At 52.5% G+C, this 23,835-nt stretch overlaps 3 protein-coding genes across 3 annotated transcripts; 1 reads left to right on the top strand and 2 right to left on the bottom strand.

Moving 5' to 3' along the window:
* The first annotated feature begins 751 nt into the window (after positions 1-751).
* Positions 752-3,956, top strand: CSUI_000117 (uncharacterized protein). Its single transcript, XM_068060351.1, has 3 exons — positions 752-1,242; positions 1,976-2,068; positions 3,120-3,956. The coding sequence occupies exon 3, from the start codon at positions 3,621-3,623 to the stop codon at positions 3,900-3,902; it is 282 nt and encodes a 93-aa protein (XP_067927679.1). The 5' UTR covers positions 752-1,242; positions 1,976-2,068; positions 3,120-3,620; the 3' UTR covers positions 3,903-3,956.
* A 1,575-nt stretch (positions 3,957-5,531) lies between these two features.
* On the bottom strand, positions 5,532-12,243 carry CSUI_000116 (uncharacterized protein). Its single transcript, XM_068060350.1, has 3 exons — positions 10,507-12,243; positions 9,882-9,933; positions 5,532-9,228 (listed from the first exon to the last, which is right to left on the bottom strand). Exons 1-3 carry the CDS (start codon positions 10,585-10,587, stop codon positions 5,702-5,704), a joined length of 3,660 nt encoding a protein of 1,219 aa, XP_067927678.1. The 5' UTR covers positions 10,588-12,243; the 3' UTR covers positions 5,532-5,701.
* A 2,505-nt stretch (positions 12,244-14,748) lies between these two features.
* On the bottom strand, positions 14,749-22,998 carry CSUI_000115 (histone lysine acetyltransferase gcn5-a). The gene is made up of 8 exons (XM_068060349.1): positions 20,513-22,998; positions 20,126-20,335; positions 18,677-18,897; positions 17,768-18,052; positions 16,559-16,688; positions 15,954-16,195; positions 15,270-15,644; positions 14,749-14,913 (listed from the first exon to the last, which is right to left on the bottom strand). The coding sequence occupies exons 1-8, from the start codon at positions 22,089-22,091 to the stop codon at positions 14,758-14,760; spliced, it is 3,198 nt and encodes a 1,065-aa protein (XP_067927677.1). The 5' UTR covers positions 22,092-22,998; the 3' UTR covers positions 14,749-14,757.
* Between the last annotated feature and the right edge of the window lie 837 nt (positions 22,999-23,835).

The following is a 23,835-nucleotide window of genomic DNA, read 5'->3' as shown; positions in this document are numbered from 1 at the left end:
AGGAGGAGGAAAGGAGAATGACCAAATAAAAGAATGGAATCCAAAGAAACGAGGGAAAAAAAAAGAAGCCTTTCGTTTGTCTCACACACCGTGACAAAACAGCCGCCACTCGGGCGGAGAAACGTCGAGCCCCTTAAGGAAATAGAAGAAAGGGAACAGTTCCATTGGTTCCTTCCGCCCAGCAGAGTACTGATCAGCCGCTCGGACATCATTCTGATCTAAGCATTCATTCATTCATTTCCTCTGAACATATCCTCGGAGAAAAGAAGAAAGTCCAATCCTTAGAAGTAGAAGATGTGACGGTAGAAAAATGTACCTGTGGGTGTGGAGTAATAAAGTATGAGGCCCTCTGCTTAGAGGTCGAGTATGCAGACCCGACCCGATGTGTACTGAGATTACACTCGGCGTGAAGGGAAACATCGATTTGAGGAACAGAGACCATCGATCGACAGAGTTTAGCAGTCGTCCCCTGTTTCGAGGGACGCAGGGACATGAGAGAGCCCTATCTCAGGAGGTGGAATAATGAAGTCGTCAGAAAGGAGAACAGCTGTTCGCAGGTGAGAGAAGAAGTAGAAGAAGTTTGTATTTCCAAGACAAGGTACACACCAAGCCAGAACAGAAGTACCTCCCGCGGCGTGATGGCATGCCGTCTGCATGCACTTATAGAACTTGAGAATAGAGGGAAGCTTCTAGGGCGGGAGGAGAAAGAAAAGAAATCGAGGTAAACGCTAGCCCCGCTCTTCTCCCGTCAGGGTTTCTTGTTTTCTATTCATCAGCTTCTTTCTACCATCTTTCTTTTTTCTCAACCATCTTCTTGACCTAGCCAGTCATAGAAAGGCCCCCGTGCGACATTCTCCTTTCTTTCACTTCTTTTTCTTGTACTTGCTGTGCAAGCCTTGCCATCGTTTTCTTCATCCCACCGCTAAGATTGTTCTTTCCCGTTTCTTTCCGCGCACGCTCCTCCCGTGCGTTCTCAAGAAAGAAACTTCTCTGTTCGCGTTTGTGCTTCTAGATTTTGGTTCCGGCTCATCTCAAGAGGCCTCCGTGTTTTGACCACATCAGCGACGCTTTTCTTGTCTATTTTGTCTCCTCGTCTTCTGTCGCCGGTTTCTCCTGATTTCTCACGAGATACAAACACGATGAATGTAGGAAGTAGCGGAGGTGGAGGAGGAGGCAGTCAGTTTCTAGGGGGGCTTGATGATACCGGCGGTCAACCAGATCCTGTGACGTATATCTGTGGGGGTGAGTCTTCGAGAAACGATCGAATGCCAAGTACAGTGTGGAAGAAGAAGTAGATAGAGAGAGAGGGGAGACACTTCGGTCAATAGATCAGGGAATCCTCCTTTCATCTTGGTGTCTTTGCTTCCTCTACATGTCGCTGGGTTTTATACATGCATGGGAAATAGAGGAAGGTATGTAGGTAGGTAGATGGATAGATAAGTAGATGAATGCGTGTGTCCTGAATGAAGAGCGTTTTTCATTCATGGTTCGGTCGTTGGAGCATTTCTCTACTCCGCTGCAGAGCCGAGGCACATGTACATACGTATATATATATATATATATATATATATATACATTTTCATTTGACGGGAGTGGATGTACTTACATATGCTTGTGTGGGCACCCCTGGACTAGACTAGAGTGTTGTCTGCAGGCTTCGGCTATGTGTATGCATGTATACGTACATTGCCATTTGGTCTGTGCGGGTCTTTGTCTACGTTTGATGCAGAAGCGCAGGTACTCTGCAGTGTAATCTTCTTGTTCATACGCGTACACATGCATGTAGATATGCTTGTATTTCTAGGACGCTGTAGGCGCCGTACAGAGGGAACGTCGCTCGTGTCTGTCTCGCATGGCGTGGAAGTATGGTGTTTTTCCTCTCATCATGGTGATCCACACCAACGTCTTTTCTTTCTTCTTTCCCGTCCTCTTCTTATCTATTTCCTTTCGCTTTCCCTCTTGTGTTGTGCTTCAGAGTGTGGCTGTGATGTCATGCTTCAACCGAATGCGGCAGTTCGCTGCCGTAGTTGTGGTTCGCGTATTCTCTATAAGAAAAGGTCAAGAAAAAGTAAGTGAGAATGAAGGAAGGCTGCTTCTGTCTGTTCCTCTTCTTCCTTTATTTGTCTCGCTGTTTAAGGTTTTGGACCGTCGATCTTTCCGGTACTTTCCCTGTTTGAGATTTGGTTATGGCATCCATTCGCACACTTCATACGCTCATATAACTTTCCCTGCTCGTAGTATCAACAGTCATCTTTTAAGATGGCTATTGATACTACGGCTACTTGCACGCGTATAGCAGTCGCTTTCCTCAGATGAGTGTATCTATCACATACAGCGTGAGCGGAGGGTCGTCGGTGTATTTCGGCATCAGGCGGATCTCCTTGTCTTTGTGCCATTCAAATTAGTGAATACACCCATCTCCCTAACTGTTGTGCAAAGGGTACGTACATGGTCGTATGCCTGCCAGTGAAATGCGAAGTGTTCTGATATCGGGGGAGAGACAGAGATATCTTATCATAGGCTGGCAACACGGATCACCATTGCCCTCATCGAGGGAAGTTGGAAGGCGGGTGACTTGTTACCTCTCGTGATCGTACCCTGAGTAACTTGTATAGGCTTCTCGAAATCGCTGTCTTCTCAGTAGTGAAACATCTTTCTAGTCTTCTACAAAACTCACCTTGTTTTTGTCGGACACGGTGGAGTGTATGTACATAAAGCGTGACAACACACTCAACACACACTGCCTGGTCTGTTTCTGTAGAAATTTTCTTATTCCTGTTGCCTGTGGCGCTCTGCATCATCGTCAGAATGATGCCAAGAGCCTCAAGAGCCTTGCTCTAGTAGTACCAGACCGAGAGAGGAGGCAGGGGAGAAGAAAACGTGAAGGGGCAATTAGTAGTCGCCGTCCAATCTCCGTTGATCTCTTCGTATAAGTGTCCCTGAGAACTCTTTCTCTCTGCACAAGAAGGCCTACCTAAGTTGTATAGCTTGGGAGTATATGAGTCCGCATCGAGTGTGTTGTGGTAAAGTTGGCATCGAGTCCCTCATACTCAGAAGTCGGCAGTTGACGTGTGTTACTCGTTGTGTGTCTTCTCCTTTCCTCTCTGTACACTTTTCAGTGATGCAGTACGAGGCACGATAGAGAGACGAACCTACGAGAAGAATCAGGAAGATGGAGTAGTACTTTTCTGCCCCAGCACGTCCTCTTTTCTCTACAGAGGAAAAACGATGAAGAGCGATTCTGGGAATGGTACTCAAGTGATGGTGATACGCATGTGGCCACGGGTTGAAGGCGAAAGAAAGAAAAACAGAAAGAAAGTAGCCAGTCGTGGTATGACAGTGACTTGAGTGGCGTATGTTAGTTACATCATACTTTAGACGGGGAGGGTGAAGTGAGATTTCATGCAAGAAATGTTTTCATTCGTGTTAGCCCTTTGAGGCAGGAGAGAGGGAGAGCCCTGAAGTCGGCAGGGTTTTTCTCCCTCTTTATGTCTTCGCCGGAGTGTTGTCTTTTTTCCTGAGGGATTCCTCCGCGCTAGCTTATGTTTGATTGCCAGCTTGGTGGAGTCCTTCCTGGGTTTTAATATGAATACTACGTATCTGTTCACCTGAATACTTTCATGTGCACAAATACGTGTGAATATGTATACATTCACGCGTTCACGTGTATAAGTGTGCGTATCTGTATCTACACGATGAGTATGTATACTGTATCGGCGCGACAAGTATGGATAAGTGTGGCGATATGCGGAAGAGAGGGAAGTCGGTGCTGGAGCAACGTGAAGGAGCATGCATGTCCATCGAAGTGGTCGTGGAATTTATGCTATTCTATGCTGAGAGGTGTGCATATGTATGTAGTATGTACGCATGGTATGCGAGCGTTGTTGAGTTGTGTGAAGTGACTCCTGCAAGTCTCTGTGTCTTCTTTTCTGTGTTGTTGTTATACCCTGCCCCGCGTGCAACACCAGAAAGCTTCCGGCAATATCATAAGACATACAGGTGGTTTTCTCTCACCGGCTCACTGTTTGCCGTCCTCTGTTTGGTTTGAATCAGTGAACTGGAGAGGGATGGGTTTATGAGTGTTGTGTGCCGACACCCAGTCACTCTCTCCTCTCTGACATATCACCGAAGACAAAATCGGTGGCAGGGGTGACACGCGAAAGAGACGAGTAGCTGATCCGAGAAACTTAGGAAGCAAAGGCGTCTTTTATGCCAGGGGATCTTCTACTGTGAATGAGGGAGCACCCCACCGGATTCTTGGAGAAGCACGATATGGATGGCCTATTCGGACTCATCACTTGAGAAATATGCTCGCGGGACGTTCTGACAGGGAGACTATTGAGATGACTAGTGGACCAGCAGTGACTGAGCAAGGGGCCGGACCCTCGAGGAGGTCGGACATATACGCAACCTCCCACGTCCCTTTTTTTAGCACAGTTCACAGCATGCATGCCACATGAAAGACATGCATTCCTCACTCGAGCCGATTGTTGCTCGTGGTATACCCCAGTAGCCGACTTGCCTCTGCCATTTGTGCCGTTTCTACATGTGATACGTGCACCTACTCTTCAGCCTGGATCGAGCTTGTCTTGTGACAGACACCTTAAGGGAGCCATTCTCCTGGGGAGCGCGCTTTGCGAACTTATCGCGTGATGGCGCGGTATTCGAACACCGTACCCCATAGCTGTTTACCAGGGAACTTTCTGCCTCCTCCTAACTCACTAAACGGCCTTCTGCTGAGATATCAGAAGACAAGTAAAGATGTCAGGGTAAGAGATAGGCTTGATACCCCGCGCACGGTCGACTGACTGAAGCAACAGTACGGACGCGGCAAACTTTTCTTTAGCACACGACCTCACCAAGCGGTCCGGTGCCTTGAACTGCTTCTCGAGACTGGGCATTGAATTTCATCGTTGTCTACACAGGGTAGTCGGTCCAATTTTGACAGGCCAAGAAGGAGAACGAAGAAAGAACAACTCGCTCTGAAAGGGTTGGCCATCTTCCCTTTTCATATCTTTTTTGTCTGATTACCTGCGGCCAAACCGTACGGCAGGTCAAAAGTCACAGAAGAAACTTCTGTAGCTGTGAAAAAATCTGAACACCTGCGGAAACGAAAAACGAGATCGCGCTTGTGTGCGTACTACGAAACGCAGAAGCGTCCTGGTTTAAATAGAGTACTAGAGAAAGAGAAAAGAACGTGAGGTTTCTGAATTGACCCGCTGATGCAGTGACAGGGGGCCTTCTCTGACAGAAAGCCTTTTCCCCTCTACATTGTTACATACCCCGCTCGACAACAGCGCATGTACCGCTGCCTGCCGCACACACATAAAGCGGGAGTTGGCTAACGTCCTCGTCACACGTTTCCCGTGCTGTTTGCTGGCCGAGCGCGTGTGAGTGGTCGGGTTCCTTTCTTCCTCTCTAGCTAACTCGTGAGTGGAGCTGCATTCTTTTTAGTTTGCGATCCTCTCCAACCGAGAAGCTAGGCTGGTCGAGAGTGGTGTGCCTCGTGTCCGGAAGCGTTCTTCATTGTTTCACGTGACAACCTGATCTGCCAAGATACAAAAAACTTTTCCTGTAGAAAAGTTTCCCTGAAGAATAAACCCAAAAGAGAAAACACCACTTCTCAATACTCGGAAGAACTGTTTGAATCATAAAAGGATTCTTTACTCACCCATCCGTACAAAACTCCTTTTGTCTTTGATCATTCTTCTCGGGGAGTGAGGTACAGACTGTCGCGATCTGAATACGATCCACTACCTCTTAGACTTTCTTTTTCCTCACTTGTAGCACTGGGAGCACCCACGGGGCGTGGACATCCGACTCTTCGGCTTTCAGGTTCGCCAGTAGGGCTGCATGCAGGTAGCAGACCACCACTCAGATGTAGACCTCCGACAACAAGTGGCCTTTCGCGTTCTCCACTGAGCTGTACCCTGGAGGATGTTGACGCCCTTTTCGGGTAGTTACCGGGTGATGCAGAGACAGCTCTTCTCTCTAGCAGAAGTTTATCGGCAGACGACTCACGCGTTCTCAAAGGGAAGCTCTCGTCATCTCCTGGGGAAGAACCCCGATTCCTGTAGAACGGCTCGAAGCCACCCGATTCCCTTGACCTCCTTGCGTGTCCCGGAGGTACCACCGGTCCGTGTTCTTCTCTCCTACCGTCAGCCCATTCGGTCACAAGTTTACCCGTACACGTCCGCTGTCTTCTTGTGTCTTCCTCGATGCCTCTTCTTAATTCCTCAGGGTTTACCCGCCCTAGCCACCCCCTGCCACTGTTGATAGAGTCGCGTTCCCTAAAGCTCGCAGACCGGCTAGACGGGGAGAATACTGTAGGATCTCTTGGAGAAAATCCGTCAGAATAATCGTGGCAATGTAAATCCCGTTCACCTTTCTCCGACGGCTGGCGACAGATTCTACTCCCGACAGAAAAAGAGCGCGTGCTGGCAAAACTTCTCACGTCTTCGAAAGCACAACCATGAGAATCCGTTCCACTGCTGGAAGACGGAAGATGCGAAGAAAAAGGGCGCCGATCAGAAAACGACAGACTGGAAAAACGATTCCCTGTGAAAGGCGCTCTTGATTCAACCGTGTGACCAGAGGACGCGGCTCTGCAAGGTGGATCTACTCTGTAGCTCGAGAAAGGCCTACGAGGAGTTCGAGGGCTAAAGAACTCGCCAGTACCCTGAGAGAGCACATAATCTTCTTTGCCTCTAGCTGGGCCCAAAATATCCCCCTCGGGGAGGGAGTAAACAAGGCTTCGTCTCCCTGGCCATCTACGCAGCAGCGCGTCCTTTTTGTTCATTCTCTCCTCGTCTCCCTCTGATTGCTCCGGAAAGCTAATGCCCCTGCCTCGCCTGGAAATGGGTGTATCCTCGCTCATTCCTCTTGTGCTTGCACGACATGCCTCTATCACTTTATCTGCCTCGTGATGGCCGTCCTGCCGCTCTCGTACCCAGTCGAATGTGCTTCGAAGACATCCTGAGATCTCCGATGGCGATACTCTCCTTGAAAGAGATACCCCCCTAGCTCCCACCCTGAAATCCTCTTTCACTGGGCAAGTGGGGCCGGAAGAAACAGGAGAGTGCCGTTCTCCCAACGAAACCGTTCGCCGGATAGTGCTATAATGCTCTCCTCTGAAGCCGGTGGGTGCACACCCCGAGTGGTCTCTCGTCTCCCTCTCCCCGGGAGCCTGATCTGAAGGTCTCTCATAGCTATTCACTTCCAACAGATCATGAGCGGCTCGCTCGCCTATGTCGGGGAGTTTTCTCCCAACCGATCTGACATCACATGCAGAACAGCTACCGGGCCAGACACCGTCAGCATCGCTGGTATGAGAGTTTTCTCTGAAGAAGCCAGCCGGCCGCGTCGTGGCATCTCTGCTGTCATGTCTAGAGAGCCCTGTAAAACTAGAGTAACGCTTCGCACACGCTCCCTCGTGTCTGCGAGTCCGGGCTAGGTCTTCAAGACCAGCTTCGAAGCGGCCGCTCTGTCTCCGGCGCTGACTATCTGGTCCGCATAAACCAACAAGCCCACTGTCAGTACCACCTTCCAGTTCGCGCTGAAAATGAGATGGGTGAGCTATCTCTCCAGCTCCAGCACTCCCTCGGCCGGCACAGTACGGCTGTCGTCTTGCTGCTGGCTCTACCCGCGGGGAAAACCCTGTTAGGTGATCCGCCTCGCTTTCAGATGGTACCTCTCCTTGTCCATTTTGTTCTCGTCTGTTGGCTGTACACCAACCAGCAGAACGCCTCGCCGCGTCTATCAGGCCTGCTGCCGCTAGTGCCTCTCTTTGTGCAGGAGCATCATCACAAGCATCTATCATCGCGAACGCACGACGCCCTCCCCCAGCCAAGAACCCGTCTCCGTTTCCTTCGCATTGTCTGTCGATGTCTGAAAGCCTCCGAGTATCTCGTAGTGTACTTGGCACAGTGTTTCCACCTGATTTCTGGTTGCTCAGCTGTTGCTTGTCCAACATCCTCCCGGCGAACGAATTTGCAGGTCTCCCGTTCCTCGGGATTCCGTAGACGCGTGTGGAACCCATATATTGCAGCATGTCACCGTCTTGACTACCCGTGGAGCCGGGCCGGCTACACTGACCCGGACAGCTTTCGTTAGTCAGGGGACCTCCTACCATATGTCTGCCAGAGTCACCAAGCTCTCTAATGCCATTTCCGTCGTCACTTCTCTGGCCTTCAGCCTCACTACGCAATTCCCTCAGTTCGCTACTCGAAACAGAACCGGCAAGATCCTCTCGCTCTCTCAGTGCTCCCTGCTCCGCAAGCGGATGCCCGGCCGGAAACACGCCACGTGACGAATCGCCCCCGAAGACACCATCACCCGGCTGTCGGCTTGTGAGGCGTGCAACTGCTTCCGCCGCACTCGGTATGTCTGTTTCGCCTCGGGAACCTCCCGAACAATACACGCGTGTTGGAAAGAAGAGAAACTCATCTTCGTCGCTTTCTGAATTTGCCTCCCCCGCATCTCTGCCCTCTTCCCGTACTCGTCTCCTCTCCCGGTGGACAAGATCCGTGATCCGAATGCCATCACTTTCGACTAGCCGTCCCGGGGTGATGTCCGGCGGCTTCTGTCCCGAAAGCAAAACATCCCCATCTCGTGGTGGAGACGAGAAACCACCTGTGGGTGAACGTGCGGTTGACAAAGACAAGTCTTCACTACCTCGGGAAAAGCAACTTCCTAGACCCGTACCCCTCTTACCATCGAGCGACGTCGCAGACGTTGTTAGCGTCTCCACCGTCGAATTGTCTTCGCGGTACCTGCCTTCGTCTTTCTTTGCTCTCAACCAGGAATTGCCACCCGTCGTACTGTACTCAGCGAGAAAAGATACTCTGTCGGTCCGAGTCGGGGAATCACCTCCAGCTTCTTTCAAGGTATTCAAGTCTCTTGAGGACAGATGCCGAATCTCTCGAGAGCCTCTCTTCTCGTTATCTATTCGTGCTCTCCGCAGACGGAGAACAATTCCTCCCTCGGGCTCAAGGGGAGATACCAGGGACGCGCGACACCCAAGGCAACTTCTAGACCCACTTCCTTCGGGCGGGACATGCAAGAAATCGTCGAAGAGAAACGCCTCTCCTATGTAACGTAAGCTTCCCCTTGAACGAAACGGATACATCGCGGCTGCCTCTGCCGCAGCGGCTGCAGCCTTAGTGGCTTCAGGTGACTCATTAGACGGACCAGCGAACCGGTCTGTCTCGGGGTCATAAGCGTGAAGCACTGAGAGAAAACATGTTTACAAACAAACAGAAAAAACAGCCAGGGTGGTGCAATCACGGCAAATGAGAGGCAGCTGCGGAACGGTGTGGCGGCAAAAGAAAGCGTATCGGAGGCAGATGAAAGGACACGGGGAACTCCAAAGGTGAAGCTGGTATCTACGCAGGTGACTCCATGGCACAAACAGCCAGAAGGAGAATACGTGGGTCATAGATGCGAAAAGACAGAAACCAGCTCGGCACCGTAGCTGGGGCAGAAACAAACGCAGAATCTTTCACAGCGCCGAACCAAAGCATAAATGAACATCTGGTCGTGATCTGTCCTCCGAGAACGAGGCAGTGTAGACGTGATGACAACTACCGAACCAGAGCTCCACAATACAAGGCTGACATCTGTCCCTCGGGGAAACCAACTCCAGCACGTGCGACGCCATGTAACGTGAACCGTGCATGCATGTGGTGCACGGGGCCGCGTCGGAGCACGTGGGGCTTTTGTGGTCGCAGTCTGGTTCTTGGACGTGGCATTTCGGGAGTTAGAATATCTCCAAGCCCGAGGAAGAACAGATATCCGAGCACAGGAGAGCACCACCGGGCATCCACTAACACAAAAGCGGTCTCGTCAGTACCTCCTGAGGCGGCACCCCAGGCACCACTCACGTCTTCGCTGTTCTTCCTCGCTTATCAGTTTGAGTCCTAAAGCCCGCTGCACCTGCAGCAGAAGTATCACGACATGCAAAGAGGCAGGGTTTATCGACACTCATGCCTGGGACATTCTGTCAGCGACCCCCGACAGGTCACCAAAGAACTATACGGTTGTGTTGGGGAACCGGATGTGTCTCTGTAACCACGGCGTTGCTCCCACGAAGTAAGTGTACATGGAAAGAGAAACTGCGATGTCCGACGGCTATGGACACGTTCTCAGGTACACAAGGGGAACAGTACGCTGAGCCCTAGAAAACAACAACCATCTCCGAAGACAGGACGGCTATGTGAAAAGTGACCTCTCTTCCGCAAGTTACGAATGAACGCGCCTGGAGAAGAGCCGTCAGTGCGCATCTACACAAGTAATCCCGGACACCGCCTTGAAACGCGGACCACCCAGATCTGGAACAAGGGAAACGCATACCTTGTTCCCGCTTGATGAGAAGGTAGACGAGGAGACAGAGTGGCTCTGCCGCTGGGGCACAAACAACTGAAGAAAAGACGACGTTTACTTTCACGCCGGTAGCCGGCCACGCACAATACTCGATAACAACTCCCACGCGACATAAGCTAGCCTTACCGCAGTCCCATCGCGTCCGCAGCAGCAACAGATTGCCGCAATATCGCGCCATGATACAGCGCGCCTACGCCACCGAACCATTTAGCCAAAAAGCCGAGGTAAGTATATCTCGGTACGGTTAGAACATTTATCCTGAGTTTTTCCCCGTGTGCGGGTGCCTGTGCGCTTCTTCCATCATGTCTTCTCAAGGTGTGCTTCATACTTCATCCCGCTACGCCCATGCCGTGGAGACACAGACTACTCTCCTGGTCGCCGATGGTTGCTGGGTGCGCCCTAGCGTGTTGCAGCTTCCGTTTCATGGTGCCGGGATGAAACGCCAGGAGTCCACGTACGCTTTCGAGGTCCGTCGCGCTCCGCAAAAGGAAGGCTCCTTGCGGCGCACCCTCAGCACAAAAGAATGAGAGTGTTAGGACGAACGGAAGAAACCAGTACAAACCCACATCGGCCAGAAAACACCTAATGCTCCCTCGATGCGTCTTGAGAACAGAAAACACCTGGGCACACATGCGAATGGCATTTACTACTCAATCGAGCAACGAGGAAACGGAGCATTGATCCTCAAGGTCTCGGAGTACAGTTCGAAGCACCCTGACTCTCTCCTCCATCATTGACATCCGTTCAGTCGGGCGGGATACAGCAGAAAAAAAAAGGCCAAGAAAGCCGAGAACGCCGTCGCCCTCCGTATCAGCTCCCAGCTAGCATAGCAAAGAGCAAATCAGAGAAGCAGAAGCGGAGAGAGGACGACGGATGCAAACGTCCAACAAACAAAGAAAAAACAAGCAACTCCTTGATGGTTGGTCACGCGGTGAGGCGCCTCGGACACTGAACCGCATTCGGCTAAGAAAAGTGTCAAAGCCGCCAGCGGGAAGGCTGCACAGCAGACAAAAGAAAGGTCCTTCGCGTGGCAAGATGATCGATCCTAGTTTTACGGCAACAGACTTACGGGTCCAAGAAGGGAATAGGAGGCAAACGACTAGAACGTACAGAAAGTCTGACGTTGCTTAAGGGAAGTAGCTACAAAGAAGACCGGCCGCCAGAGCGCGATAAGGTACTCACAAGCATCCAGTCAATGCAGTGCCCATGAAGATGAGGCCGATAGAGGCCGAAGAGGGAAGAACCCGGCCAAACAACGATGCGTTCGCACGGGATGAGGAAAGCAGGAAAGGCTTGAATCTCGAAGATGGAGACTACTCACCGTAGTCTGTCGAGACCACTGTTGGCAACCGAGACGCACTGAGAGCAAATCAAGAACAAAAAGCTCTGTCCTCAGTTGGTGGACGAGCGGTGCTCAGCTTGAAGGGGAATTGGCCATAAGGAAAAGCCTGGCAAATGCGGCAGTCTTTTCCGGGACAACCGCCACGTACAGGCTTCTTTCTCTTCTGTCAGCGGAGAACGCGATGTCAACGAATGGTGGTGAAGGGGCCAGCACCCACCGACAGTCGGCCCGTTCGTTGACTTTCCCTACGCCTCTGCTTCGTACAGGAACGTTCTAGAGCTGCCGTTTTTTCCTCAGCATGAAAAGATGTTGTTGTCTTTCTTTAGACCGTCACATGTGCAACAGGACTTCGTTCACCGTACGGCAGTGGACTTGCGGCCGTTGAGGCGATTCCCGCTTGCTGCTCGGAGACAATGTCTCAATGGAACCACATTATACTGGGGTTTTCCACTGAGTAGCCTCGCAGTAATCATCAATATGAGGAGATGATCTCGAAGGGCTCTTCGCCTGGGCAATAAAGGAGCCCCCACTGCAGAGCATGCCGCTTGGCTAGCTCTCGTGTAGGCTATAGTCTTTGAGGAGCAGCACCGACATCGGGACACAACATGCAGCGCTGCCAAGCAACAGTTAGTCTGTAGTGTACGACGTTATACGCGTAGTTACGCGACAGCTTCCGAGAAAGTAGAGTTTGTAATCCAGCCTCTTCAATCTTCAGCCCTGCGCTTTCTGCCCGTAGACATTCCGCCGCCCTCACGAGAGTTTCCTTGGTGAGCCTACGGACAGGCCAGGTTTGAGGCAGGATTTAGGGTTTCTGGCACGATTCGGCAGGTGAGAGGTCACTGTCTTACTCTGCATGTACGGCAGTAAGATTCCTGGTGGCGCTGAGCAGCTCCATTGTATACATCCGCAGCCGCTCCCCTCTAGCTTAAAACGATCGATGGACACAATTCCTAGCCTCGAGAGACGACACGCCTTCCAGCTCGTCAGCCTCTTCATCTTAGAGGCGAGTCTGAGAACGGTCGCTTTTGACAACGTGGCCGAGTGGTTAAGGCGGTGGCCTGCTAAGCCATTGGGTTCTGCCCGCGCAGGTTCGAACCCTGCCGTTGTCGTGCGGTTTGAAGTTTTATTCTGCTTCACGTCCTAGCTGGATGTTCTATGAGCTCCATGTGACGCATCCACCTATCTCTTCTCCCGGAAACTGTTGGAATCTCGGCGGGAGAAACCGGCGGGCTATACCTGGACGTGGAAGTCCTTCGGACTGCTCTACCTTCACGTTTTCCCATCTCCACATGCCGGCATTGCGCGGTAACTCGGCTGCAGAAGCCCGTACCACGGGCAGCCGTTGCTTCCAGTTCGGGTGCCGGTTGCAGGATTTCTTGGATGATGGCCTCGCCGTAGCGGCATCTTGCGCCCTAGCAACCTAACCGGGACCGGCTGGTTTCCCTCGTTCACGGTCTGCAGTTTTCGATCTCCGTTTCAGTCGCTGAGCCATCTTGCCGGCAGTGCCGTTTACTGGCTTCCACGTGCAACGGTTTACTCTAGAAGGATGCTAGGGTCAGTTCCACCTCCAGCCTGTTCTCTATTGCTATCTTGCACGCTAACTTGATCCGTACCTAGTCCATCCCGACGGGACAGTAGACACGGGCGCAAGCCTTCTCAAATGCTACAGTCAAACGGCACACCGCAACGGTGGCACATCACCTGGTGCCCCTGCTGTCATGCGTGGCTTCTTCAGGCGAGCATTTTGCCGGTAGCAGCGGCCCGCCACTACTATACGGGAAACGATGGGGGCGGCAGAAACGGTGTAAGGTCACTCTGTAAACGGGAAAGGTACAAACACCCCTGAACATAACGTGTGCTATGCATGCGGTGGTACGCACCAAGCCTAGCAGCCTCGGGGCAGCCCTTCCCAAGGGGTGAGTACAGTGTCACACAGGGCGGCCCCTCTTCTGAGATTCGCTGTCGTAGGCCCTCTAGTCTTCAGCACACTTCGTGGAAGTCCTCGCTTCTCCGGACAGCCTGCGAACTTCTCTCTCGGACAGTGTCCAGACGCACCGGAGTGGACGGTCTGCACTGGGCTGCTCAGCTGCCACGCCTGATCCACCCCGATGATTATTTCCACTTCACAAGCTGCCGGGGGGTTACTTTGTCCAGTCCCGCTTGAGAAAGCCAAGCGTTATTAGCCAGCACAATTTCGTGGGACGCCCGAGGCATCTCCGAAGAACTTAGTGGCCCCCCAAAGATGCAATGTTGAAAAGCAAGGTAGGGGAGCAGGCAGGCGAAAACGCAACACGTCGGCTCGCTCGGGACTAATCTAGAGCACTCGCGGTCCTTCTGTTATGTATGGTAATGTGTCGTTTGGCATGGGATGCGAGCCGCCCTCTTGCCGAACTGCATCCCTCACGCTTCTACTCTTCTGCACCTCCTCAGAGGGTCGCCTTCGGCAGCAAACGAGGGCAAATTGATTGAAAATGCCTGCGTGACCCTAGCACGCAGATGCTTCCCGAATGACAGTCAGAACTCGCACCTAATAGTCCGTGATCTCAAAATCTCTGAGACTGCGAAACCAGCAATAAAGAAGAACCCTCACTACGAATGGCTTAAAAAAGCCGCCGTCCGCAGCCGCAGCCCAGGGAGCCCTCGGCAATCGTGTTACTGATTCGATGTACGCCATTTGCTCGATCCGGTGCGATGCGGGTGGACCAGAAAGGCCCGCGCCTGGTCCTACGCCCCAACAGACTCCGATGCCAAGCACAGTTGGCAGCGAGCACTGCTCACGCTTATGTGTGTGGACACTGCTCATTGAAAATGTACTTCTACTAACGCCGAAAGAAACCCGAGCTGCATTGTCACGGACACTTCCGCAAGGATGGGCTGCGCAGTACAGAAAGGACAAAAAACGCGGATGGAAGGATCACCAGCCACACCACGGCGAGCCTTCCAATTTGACAACAAGGGGCCACTGGCGACACTTGAATACTCCGTCCACAAACCACACTCAGCCCAATGCTACGAGAAGCTTTCAGTGCCTTCTTCTACATGTCGGTGAGGAGGTCTAGCTTGGGCCAAACGAAGCCTTGGAGTTCGTCGGCGTACTTGTAGTAGATCGTTTCTGAAGAGTTGTACAGGCGGCAGTTGTCGAACATCAATAGTAAGTCTTCTCGGAACGCCGCCTTTGTCCTATAGACTCCCTGAAAAGCAGGGAGAAAGGATTGGGAAACGCAAAAGTGTGAGATCAACCCGGTGATCACCACGTTCCCTAAAAGCTGTCTTAGCGTGATTGCTGATCCCCGGAGAAGCACAGCGGACAACCCAGTAAATCCATCGGCAACCCTCCACAGTGTCTACGCGCGTTCCCCAAAGACAGGAANNCCGTGCTTCGACAGGTTAACACATCAGGTGGAAGTAGATCTACGTGATCTGCCGTATACGTTTGCCACGTCATGAACAACAGGAACGGCAGTACAGGTGGCACGGCGTCGTACCCAAAACATTGGTAGTAGGCGGTTGCTTCTACGCAGTTCTGCTCTGTCTTGAGAACACTCACGAGACGGTTCTTCTTCTTCAGAGTGCTAATGTCCATGGGTCTAGCAATGACTTCATAGTAGTCCGGGGCCTCCGCCGCAGAGACGGGCCTTCTGAAGGGCCAAGACGAGCTGTGCTTTTCGAGCAAAGAAAGTAAGGCAGATATTTGAGACTTCAGAGACATGACTGCTCCCCCTGCGCCTTTGTTGCCCTCGAACTTCAATCCGTCACGGCTCAAACCAAAAGGCCGGCCCAACCCATTTCTTGCAGCCGGTCCGGGAAACCCGAAACCCATTCCATTCCCATTGTTCGTAAGAAAGTGCCGCAATTCATTCTTTGTGTCCAGCTGGGCTAGTCCTGGAATCTCGGACGGTGGGAGCAGCTGGCCAGGGTTTTCCTGAAAGTGAAGGAAACAATCCAAGAATGGGGAGCACATCCCCCATGAGATACCAGGCGCAAGGTCTACGGTGTTTGGAAAAGTAACCAAACGTAGGACACTGGTCGCCACCGTAAACCGTGAAAAAGAGTGGATAGACAGAGTACCACAACCAAGTGTGAAAAAGCGTATTCGAACTCCGATAAAAATGAAGGGGTAGCGTCTAGAACAAAGCGCGACCGCCATCTCGACAGCTTCCCTCTCACTCCTCGTACTTGCGGCTTGTTCCTGTTCTCCTTTTCCGGTCAAATTATTCGTGGGGTTCCTTACTTTCCAGAAGGTGATTGAAGGCCAGACAAGTGAAGAGCAGTGTTTCTCAACACACCCTTTCACAGCAATCTTTTGACGGGCAAGGAGCTGTGAGAGCTGCAGGTAGTTAATCTTCGGATTAATTTTACACTCCATCAAGGTACCGCCGTCATAATCCTTGATATACCCCATCCACCGGTCTCGGGACATGCTGATTTTACTGGTGAAGCCTTGCTTCCTGAAATAGCCCACTGCGAAATTATCTGTACACAACGAAAGCAGCGCCCCCGGGGACCGAGGCAGATGCGACGAAAAGCACCAGCAGAAGCTGCGGGATACCACGAGGCAATACACGCATCTGTAGGCATGAAGGAATGCTTTGGGCAGTCCGGTTTCACGAAGGTCTGTACGAGAAGAAAGACGTCCGTACCAAGCAAACGCCTCACACAATAGAGGGCGTGCCCGCCAGTAAGCTGCACCGTCGGAATGCACTCTCTGGACGTGTGGCGCTTTCGTTTTGTCTCTTTAGCGTTCACGGCTTGTGATGTTCTGGACCGCGGTAGTTCTGCCAACAGGCACGGAGTGGCCCGGAGTAACCACGGAACCCACACCAGACACGACCTTACCGGCGTAAGTGAGGAAGTACTCAATCCCCGATCGCTTGACATGCTCCTTCAAGTGGTTCATCAAGCGTGTCCCGTAACCCTTGACTTGCTCCGAGGAGGAAATGGCAAGAAATGCAATTTCCGCGAACTTCTGGAGAAAAAAAACCGCGACAAAGGCGTTCACAGAAGTAGAGAAACACCGAACTGTTTGAATATGCATGGACAACACTGCTTAACACTCCACGGTCTGTTCCTGTATCAGACCGTCAGCCTGTCCAAAGAAACCCTCATGTATCGGTAGCCCAATGTAAGCATCTGCCACCCGAAAGTTTTTCTGACGCAACTGCACTCATAGCAGCTTCCGCTGTGTCTCAAGGTTGTATAGTAGGTCACTTTCCATGCCCAAGGCAGAGACACTGAACCACCATCGGATCTGTCTTTGTTATGTCAATAGACACCCAAGGCGCTGTCGTCGGTGCACAGTAGGTGACAGTGTTTTCCTGGCAACACCCACGCCGGTTCCAAGAGGATGCCGATGAACTCCACCGTTCAAGTTTTCCAGGCCGATTGCCTACTTTCCGTCCGCATGCAACTCCGAGAAAACTTGATTTGCGGGTGCTGTAACACTGCCGTACTCCATGAACCCGCGTCACCATGTATTTGAATCAGTCAACTGAAAGCGAAGAAAAAGCCTTGCTGAAAAGTACTTCCCCACTCCATCCGTACAGCGAATATACACACCTACTCTTATGCAGTTGAATCGAGTCAACCGCGAGCAAGCTTTCGCTGGAGAGGAGATTACTCAACTTTCTCACCCAGGTATTGCCCAGGCAGTACTACAGAAGGAGCTTTGGTACGACATCAAGGAGTGAAGGTCTTGCGGGAACACAAGGAATTTGCAGGAAGCGTTCAGTTCGCGTTACTGTACAATAACGAGCCGAGGGATACTTCTTATTTGCGTTCACGACATTCAGTGTGAGGTAGACCTTCCATGCAAATTCTTGTCTCTATCTCTAAAACACAATCCGAGAGCCGCTTGCTGTCAACGCATGGTGTGCGCAGCCACTTAGCACACGCTAACACAGAGTATCTCCTGATGCTGAGTGGAGCAACATAAAGATACTCTGTGTCGCGGTCCTGCGCGTGCCACGGAGAAACGGTACACCCACGTGTCCGAGGAGCACATGCACAAGAGGCATGCAATACAGCAAAATAAATAGATCGACGTACCTTCTCCGCGTACGGCCGAAAACACACACCACCAATCACGCGACCTTGTTTAAGAAGACAGTAAGTGAAATGATGTCTGTCGAAGACAAGGCGAACAATGTATTCCCGGGGCATTTTCGGGAGCTGACGTGAGAAGATGTTTTTGGCTGTCACAAGCTGGGCCATATGCAAGGGCTGGCGATCGTTTGTGATGCAGCAGAAGCTGATGATTCCTAATTCCTCTTCTCGTGCGCCTCCTGCATCACGATGCAGAAAGCCTAGGCCCGTTTCAGAAGGGAGAATTGACTGAAAGGAAAGGAAGTAAGGCAGCGAGTATGAAGTAGAGCCAGCTCGTCTCGCAGGCAGTGCAGAGTGTCTGGGCTTCATCTTTGACGCACGGTATAACGAGATGCAAATACAAGCACACTCACGAGCCTAGGACGATGATCGGAGAGTAACACGGAAGCGAGGACAAGTGATGACCGACAACAGCTGGAGCAAGCTTCTCTCTGGCTGAATACAGATGATCTATTCTCGTCCTTTTGAGAGGTCTTTCATCTAAATGACCTGCAAATGCATTTGCAACAGTGGAGCCGTCGTTAGGCTTACATGCGTGGTGCCGAAAGCCGCCGGGCGCCCCTTGAAACCTGACAACGTTCTTAGGAGGAGGCAACACGTGCGGACGTGCGCGTGCTATTAAGATGACTTTCTGCATTGCCTCGACGCATACCACGCAGCGGCAGCTCAACGCAGAAGCACGTAGCTTCCTACACACACACCATGAATCTCCGCTCGTGCCGTCCGCAATATACGAAGTACGCGGGTGCCAGTATATGTCCTCTCGATGTACTTATGAATATTTGGGGCTGCCGTGCTCTGTTTGTCCACGTCTGAAAGTTTCAAGCCGCGTGTACCCCTCTTAGTCTTTACCTCCAGCCGACTAGCACGACTAGATGAAGCTTCCTGGAATAGGTCGTTCGCATGTCTTCTTGACAGGCCGACAGCTTCTGCCAACGCCAGGACGAAACGCCGAAGATCAGCAGGAGACGAGCCGGCTACGGTGTATGAAAGCTCCTCCAAGAGAGAAGGCAGACACTCGTGAAGGACATGAAAAATGAAAGACCGGCCAAAGTAAGAGGCCAGGCCAAGGCCTACAAAGGAATCACAAACGAGCCGCAACAAAAGGAGTTGACTGCAAAACCAGTATTTGATTCAGCCTCTATGACTGACAATCTCTCCTCCTGGCACCTCAAGGCCACGTAAGTTTGAGGGGCGCGTCCTTAGCAACGGATGTGAAAATAGATAAATCACACGAAGTACCGTCCAAGCAGGCACTGGACAGGCAAAACAAAAGTTAACGTACTGTTCAGGAAAAGAAAATGCAGCACCATCTGGGGAAAAAAAATATGCAACGAGTTACCAAGGAGCGAATCAGGCAAGAACAGCTTCTCCGCGGCAGTATGGTACGGCAAACGTCCGGGTGCGAAGGACCATCAGCAGTCGAACACAAGACTGCACCGACAACTGTCGGACCACATGCACACAGGTGAACTAACGTACGAAGGGAACCTATCCAAACAGCGCAGACAACGCTGCACCAAAAGACAAGAAACACGCAGTGCGGAAAACCCGGAAGCGAGGAGCAAACAAGGGCATGTACAGGGAGGCAGTCTAAATCACGGGGGCGCCCCCAGACTGCCGTGTCGGCCAAAGGCAAGTGCAACACAGCAGCCGATAGATCGCCAGTTGTGGGCTGTGGGCATATGAACGGTGCCTGTGAGCTTTACAGGCCGGAGTGTAATGTACTTGAAAGCTGGATCAGTCGGCAGACCCTCCTGAAACCGGGCGAGGTAGATCAGTGAACTCTGCAGCTGACGCCTCTCATATAAATCTGTTAATGCTTGTCAAGTTCCTTTTGTATAGGTATCTCACAGCGTACTTAGGTTCCAACTGAACGAGTTCCGTACGGAGACCAGAACAGCACGGACAGATACCTTACGGCAATGCTCTCGGTGAGACCAAGAAACAAAGAGCGCTTGACTCCCATGAAGGCATCGTCGCATGCCCCGCCACACAATGCGCGGCACAAAAACCTGGCCCATACACCGGTGCGGCTTTTGAGGTCCACAGGCAAGATTGCGCACTTTTTCACGTTTACAGAGGGTCACTTTTGCTGGGCGGGCACGCAAAGATCCGAGGCGCTGCCGATCTGAAGCTTTTGATACTGACCGTACTAGGAGAAATGCGCGACTACCAGTTCCACAGACACAGACACCGCAGCGAACCTGATTCAGTGGAGGACAAACAAGCGTCCTTCCTGTCAACCAAGGAGAAGTCAGCTGGAGCTCCTTTCTGTATATAGTAGACACTCTGTATTACCTGTAGGGGCAACTTTCATAAGAAAACCTTTCCAGCGTCCGTAAAGCACATCGTAGGGCAGGATGCCCCGAGCAATCCAAACCGCCTCGCCAGCCTCGTCTCTTGTGCCCTCTCCACAGCAACAGAAGTCGTCCCACGAGGAAGTAGCGCCGTGATTTTCCTTCTCTTCATCTGGCTTCCTGGGGTGGGAGTCACTCAAAGCAGTTTGGCCTGCACCAACAGACCACGTGGATGCGAACAAAACACGGTGGTCCCCGCGGTGCTCAAGTGCCTTTTGTATCCGAGCCTGCTCATATGACTAAAAGAACTTCAGTCTGCTACTGTTTAATGTTTCAGAGTAGGGGATGAAGTCGTCCCGCTACTTTTTGGTGGTCATGGCTGCCTCACCAGCTACTTTTCTCTTGTCCGCCCCAAGGGAGGTCTCTTCAGAAGAGTGCTCTTCCAACTGGGAAGCGTTACAAGCGCAAACGCCAGCATCATACAGCTCTTGTGTTCTGGATTGCGGACACCCTGTACTTTTCTCTCCGTCATTGGTGGTCCGCAATCCGCAAATCTGGCCTTCAGCCTTCGACAAGCAGTCTTCACCGTCACTCGAAGCCACTTTCCTTCTTTTAGCTCCGCATTCTCCGGCCTCCACAAACTTGGCGTTTATAGACTCGGCCTCGAACTTAGGAGTGTCCGACCTTCTTTCCTCTTTCCCCGGTCTACACCTGTATGCGTCCCTACTCTGTTCTTCCTTTGAGCCTGCCGCGTGAGCCGTTCTGCTCTCTACGCCTTGCTCCTGCTCCCGGCACCCAAAAACGCCACAGCGAGCGGCTTCGTGACCGCTTGGCTTTTTCCTCGGAGGATAGAGTTGCTGAATCTCAAGTGCTGCAGTCACACTGAGAATCGCTTCCCTTAGCTGCGGGTGGATGTATTCCGGGCCCGTTTCAAACATCGAAACAGCGTCCTGTTCTTTTCTCGTCTCTTCGGACACGTTGCCATCCTCACATACTCCTATCTTCTCTTCCTCTGCCAAGTCTCCAGAACTAGACAGACTGCTTGCAGCGTCTGCATTTTTATGTCGCGGTGTGAAGTCTTGTTCCTTGTCCGCTCCCATCACTCTCGACCTCTTACTGTCGGCGAGTTCACCAGATGCGACCAACGTTACTTCGGGGGCCAACCGTGTTGCAGCCAGTCCTGCCTCGTCCACGTCTGCCGAAGGAGATGTCGAGTTGTCTTCCTCGGCTGGCTTTCTGTTCGTGCGAAGAGATTCGGAGCAAGAAAGCCGCCTGGTCTCCCGAAGAGCCTCTGACTCAGACTTTCTGACTGACGAACTCCTGTCTATGTTTAGGTTCCTTACAGAGTCGTATCCATCACCGCCAGCGCCTGCATAGGTGCAGGTGGACGCTGTCGACGGCACGGACGACTGGGCATGAGCTGGGACACGTCGGAAGCCCTCCTCATCTTGGGCGTGACCGCGGCTCTTGTCAGGAAGGGGTGCATTCACTTTCCGAGTCCCGGGCTCACAGGCTCCGTGGAGCCGTTCTTGGTCGACATTGTTTTCTGAAGATTCTGTTTGTTTATGTTGAGGTCTGAAGAGAGCGTCCTCCTGTGCAAACTCTTGCGTTCCGGGGGTGCGCACCCCTCGAGCAGTTTCAGAATCGCCTTTATCCTTACAAGCTTGACTCGCCTGAGAGTAAGGCTCTTCAGGTCCTTCCCCGTCTGGCTCTTCACTCGTCAAGTAGGGGTATTGATCGGGAGTAGTCAGCCAGTCCTCTTGCAAACGCGACCGCGTGCTTCGCCGGCGGGGACGGAAGTCAGGAAGCACGTTCGGAACGGCGGCCCCGCCATCTTGATAAAAGGCCAGTATGATCGGTTTTACGATATCTGCTATCGTGGGATTCTCGGCGTCCTTTGTCAAACTGTCGCGCACGTGTGTGTTGACTTGGAGCGCCGCGAGCGAACATGCACTTGCCAGCGGCATCGGTGCCCCGACGCAGAATGAACGTATTCTTCGTTGAGCGCGGGGCAACACGTCTGGTTTTGACTGCGAGCAAGCCGTGCCCCGGTCGCGCAGTCCCCGAAAAAAGCGAGAAAAGCGGTTTAGCGACTGTGGATCTCGGGGAGGAGGTAGACTTCATTCAAAAAGAAACACTTCAACGTCGAGAGTGCGAGTAAAACCCTTCTTACAGGAAACGAGGTGTCCTGCTCGTTACGCTTTGCGGCCACATCATCAGACACCTGAAATGCGCGCCTACACAGATTTAACGTGTAACACAAAGTCATCGTGTTGCATTTCACGTCTGCGCCGGCGTTGTCTCACGTACCAGGCCGCAAACACCCTGCAGGTGGCTTTGCCGGGCTGGCTCCACAGGAAGACGCACCAACAGACCAAAAAGCAAGTATGTCACTCCTCACACGCTCCATCCTCTCACACGCTGCAATCCGACACACTTCTGAACACATTACATTATAAAGAGCTGCAGCACAACGCAACGAGCGCCTTTTCGTTAGGGAGGCGCGGGAGGGTCGCGTCCCACCTCCCACCTCTGACCCGTGCGAGATGTCTACTGTCGCAGATTCCAGGAGTTAGAGAGGCAGGCACTGTCCGCGTAGAACGCGTCTTTCCAGCAATGCAGAATGAGCGACAAGATGAGTCGGTTTACAGCAAGCAGTCACTCCCAGACGAAGTGACCTCCTTCTTGTGCCTGCGAGGAACGAAATTGGGATCCGCAAGTGATGTGCTCGTACTAGAAAATTTAGCACCGCGATTAGTAGTCCCTCGACCTCGGAGCCGGGTGCGGGGGTAGCCCAGCTGGAGGGGGGCATATTAGGTAGTAGACTGACTTAGCAGGAGCCCGTAGTACTGCCCGCAGCCCGCTGTACCGAGTTGTCGCGCCAGCAACGCGCCCCCGCGGATTCGGCTTGCAGCGTGTGTTGCTTGACGCATGAGCTGCGTAGGGCTCCGGCTGGTTTGGGGGCGCATGACCGTGGTATGGCCGCTGAGCATGACAGGAGCGCCGTGTGTGGGAAGGCAACAGCTACTGGCACTACATTGACTCCCCGTCCTGACATCGGCGGCTACTCTTAGACGCTGCGGACCCACTATGAGCCCTCCGAGGGCGGCATGTTGACGGGAAATCACTGCGGCTTCCGCGATGTCTGCCAGCTGTGATAGCCGCGTCCGACTTAACGCGGGACGGGAGGCCGCCGCTGCGCACGCGCAGCCAGCGATCGCAACGGATCGGGGCTCACCATGCATGTGGCCCAAATGAATTTGCATGCTCTTGCTTGGCGGACAGTCCCATGCGACCGGGACGATGAGTCTTTGTCAGGCATCCGTCATCTGTATGCTGACTCATTGGACGGCTGGTGGCTGTGATTCTCTCAGCTTGCTTTACTGCGGCATTGTGGCGCACGCTATTGCGAAGAACGTCTCCTCCGGTTACCCCAGCCATGTTGATGAGTGGATTGAACGGAGATTCTGTTGAAAGAAACAAGTGTCCCGGAAACTCTGACAAACGTCCCATTCGCGGGTCAGCATGGCTCGCTGCGCCGTGACTCGCCCTGATGGTGCCTGGGGTAGTAACTGTAGTGGCAAGCGTACAACTAAAAGTCCGAAGAGGACAGGAGCTCTTGCCCCTTCGAAAATGCAGAAGCGCCGCCACCAGGACAGTACCAGAATGAGGCATGCAGAACGTCGGGGGCGTTGCAGTAGCTCGGAGCGT

Source organism: Cystoisospora suis (genome assembly GCF_002600585.1).
Source record: "Cystoisospora suis strain Wien I chromosome Unknown contig_45, whole genome shotgun sequence".
NCBI classification, from domain to species: Eukaryota; Apicomplexa; class Conoidasida; order Eucoccidiorida; family Sarcocystidae; genus Cystoisospora; species Cystoisospora suis.
This window is presented reverse-complemented; position numbering and strand designations above follow the sequence as displayed.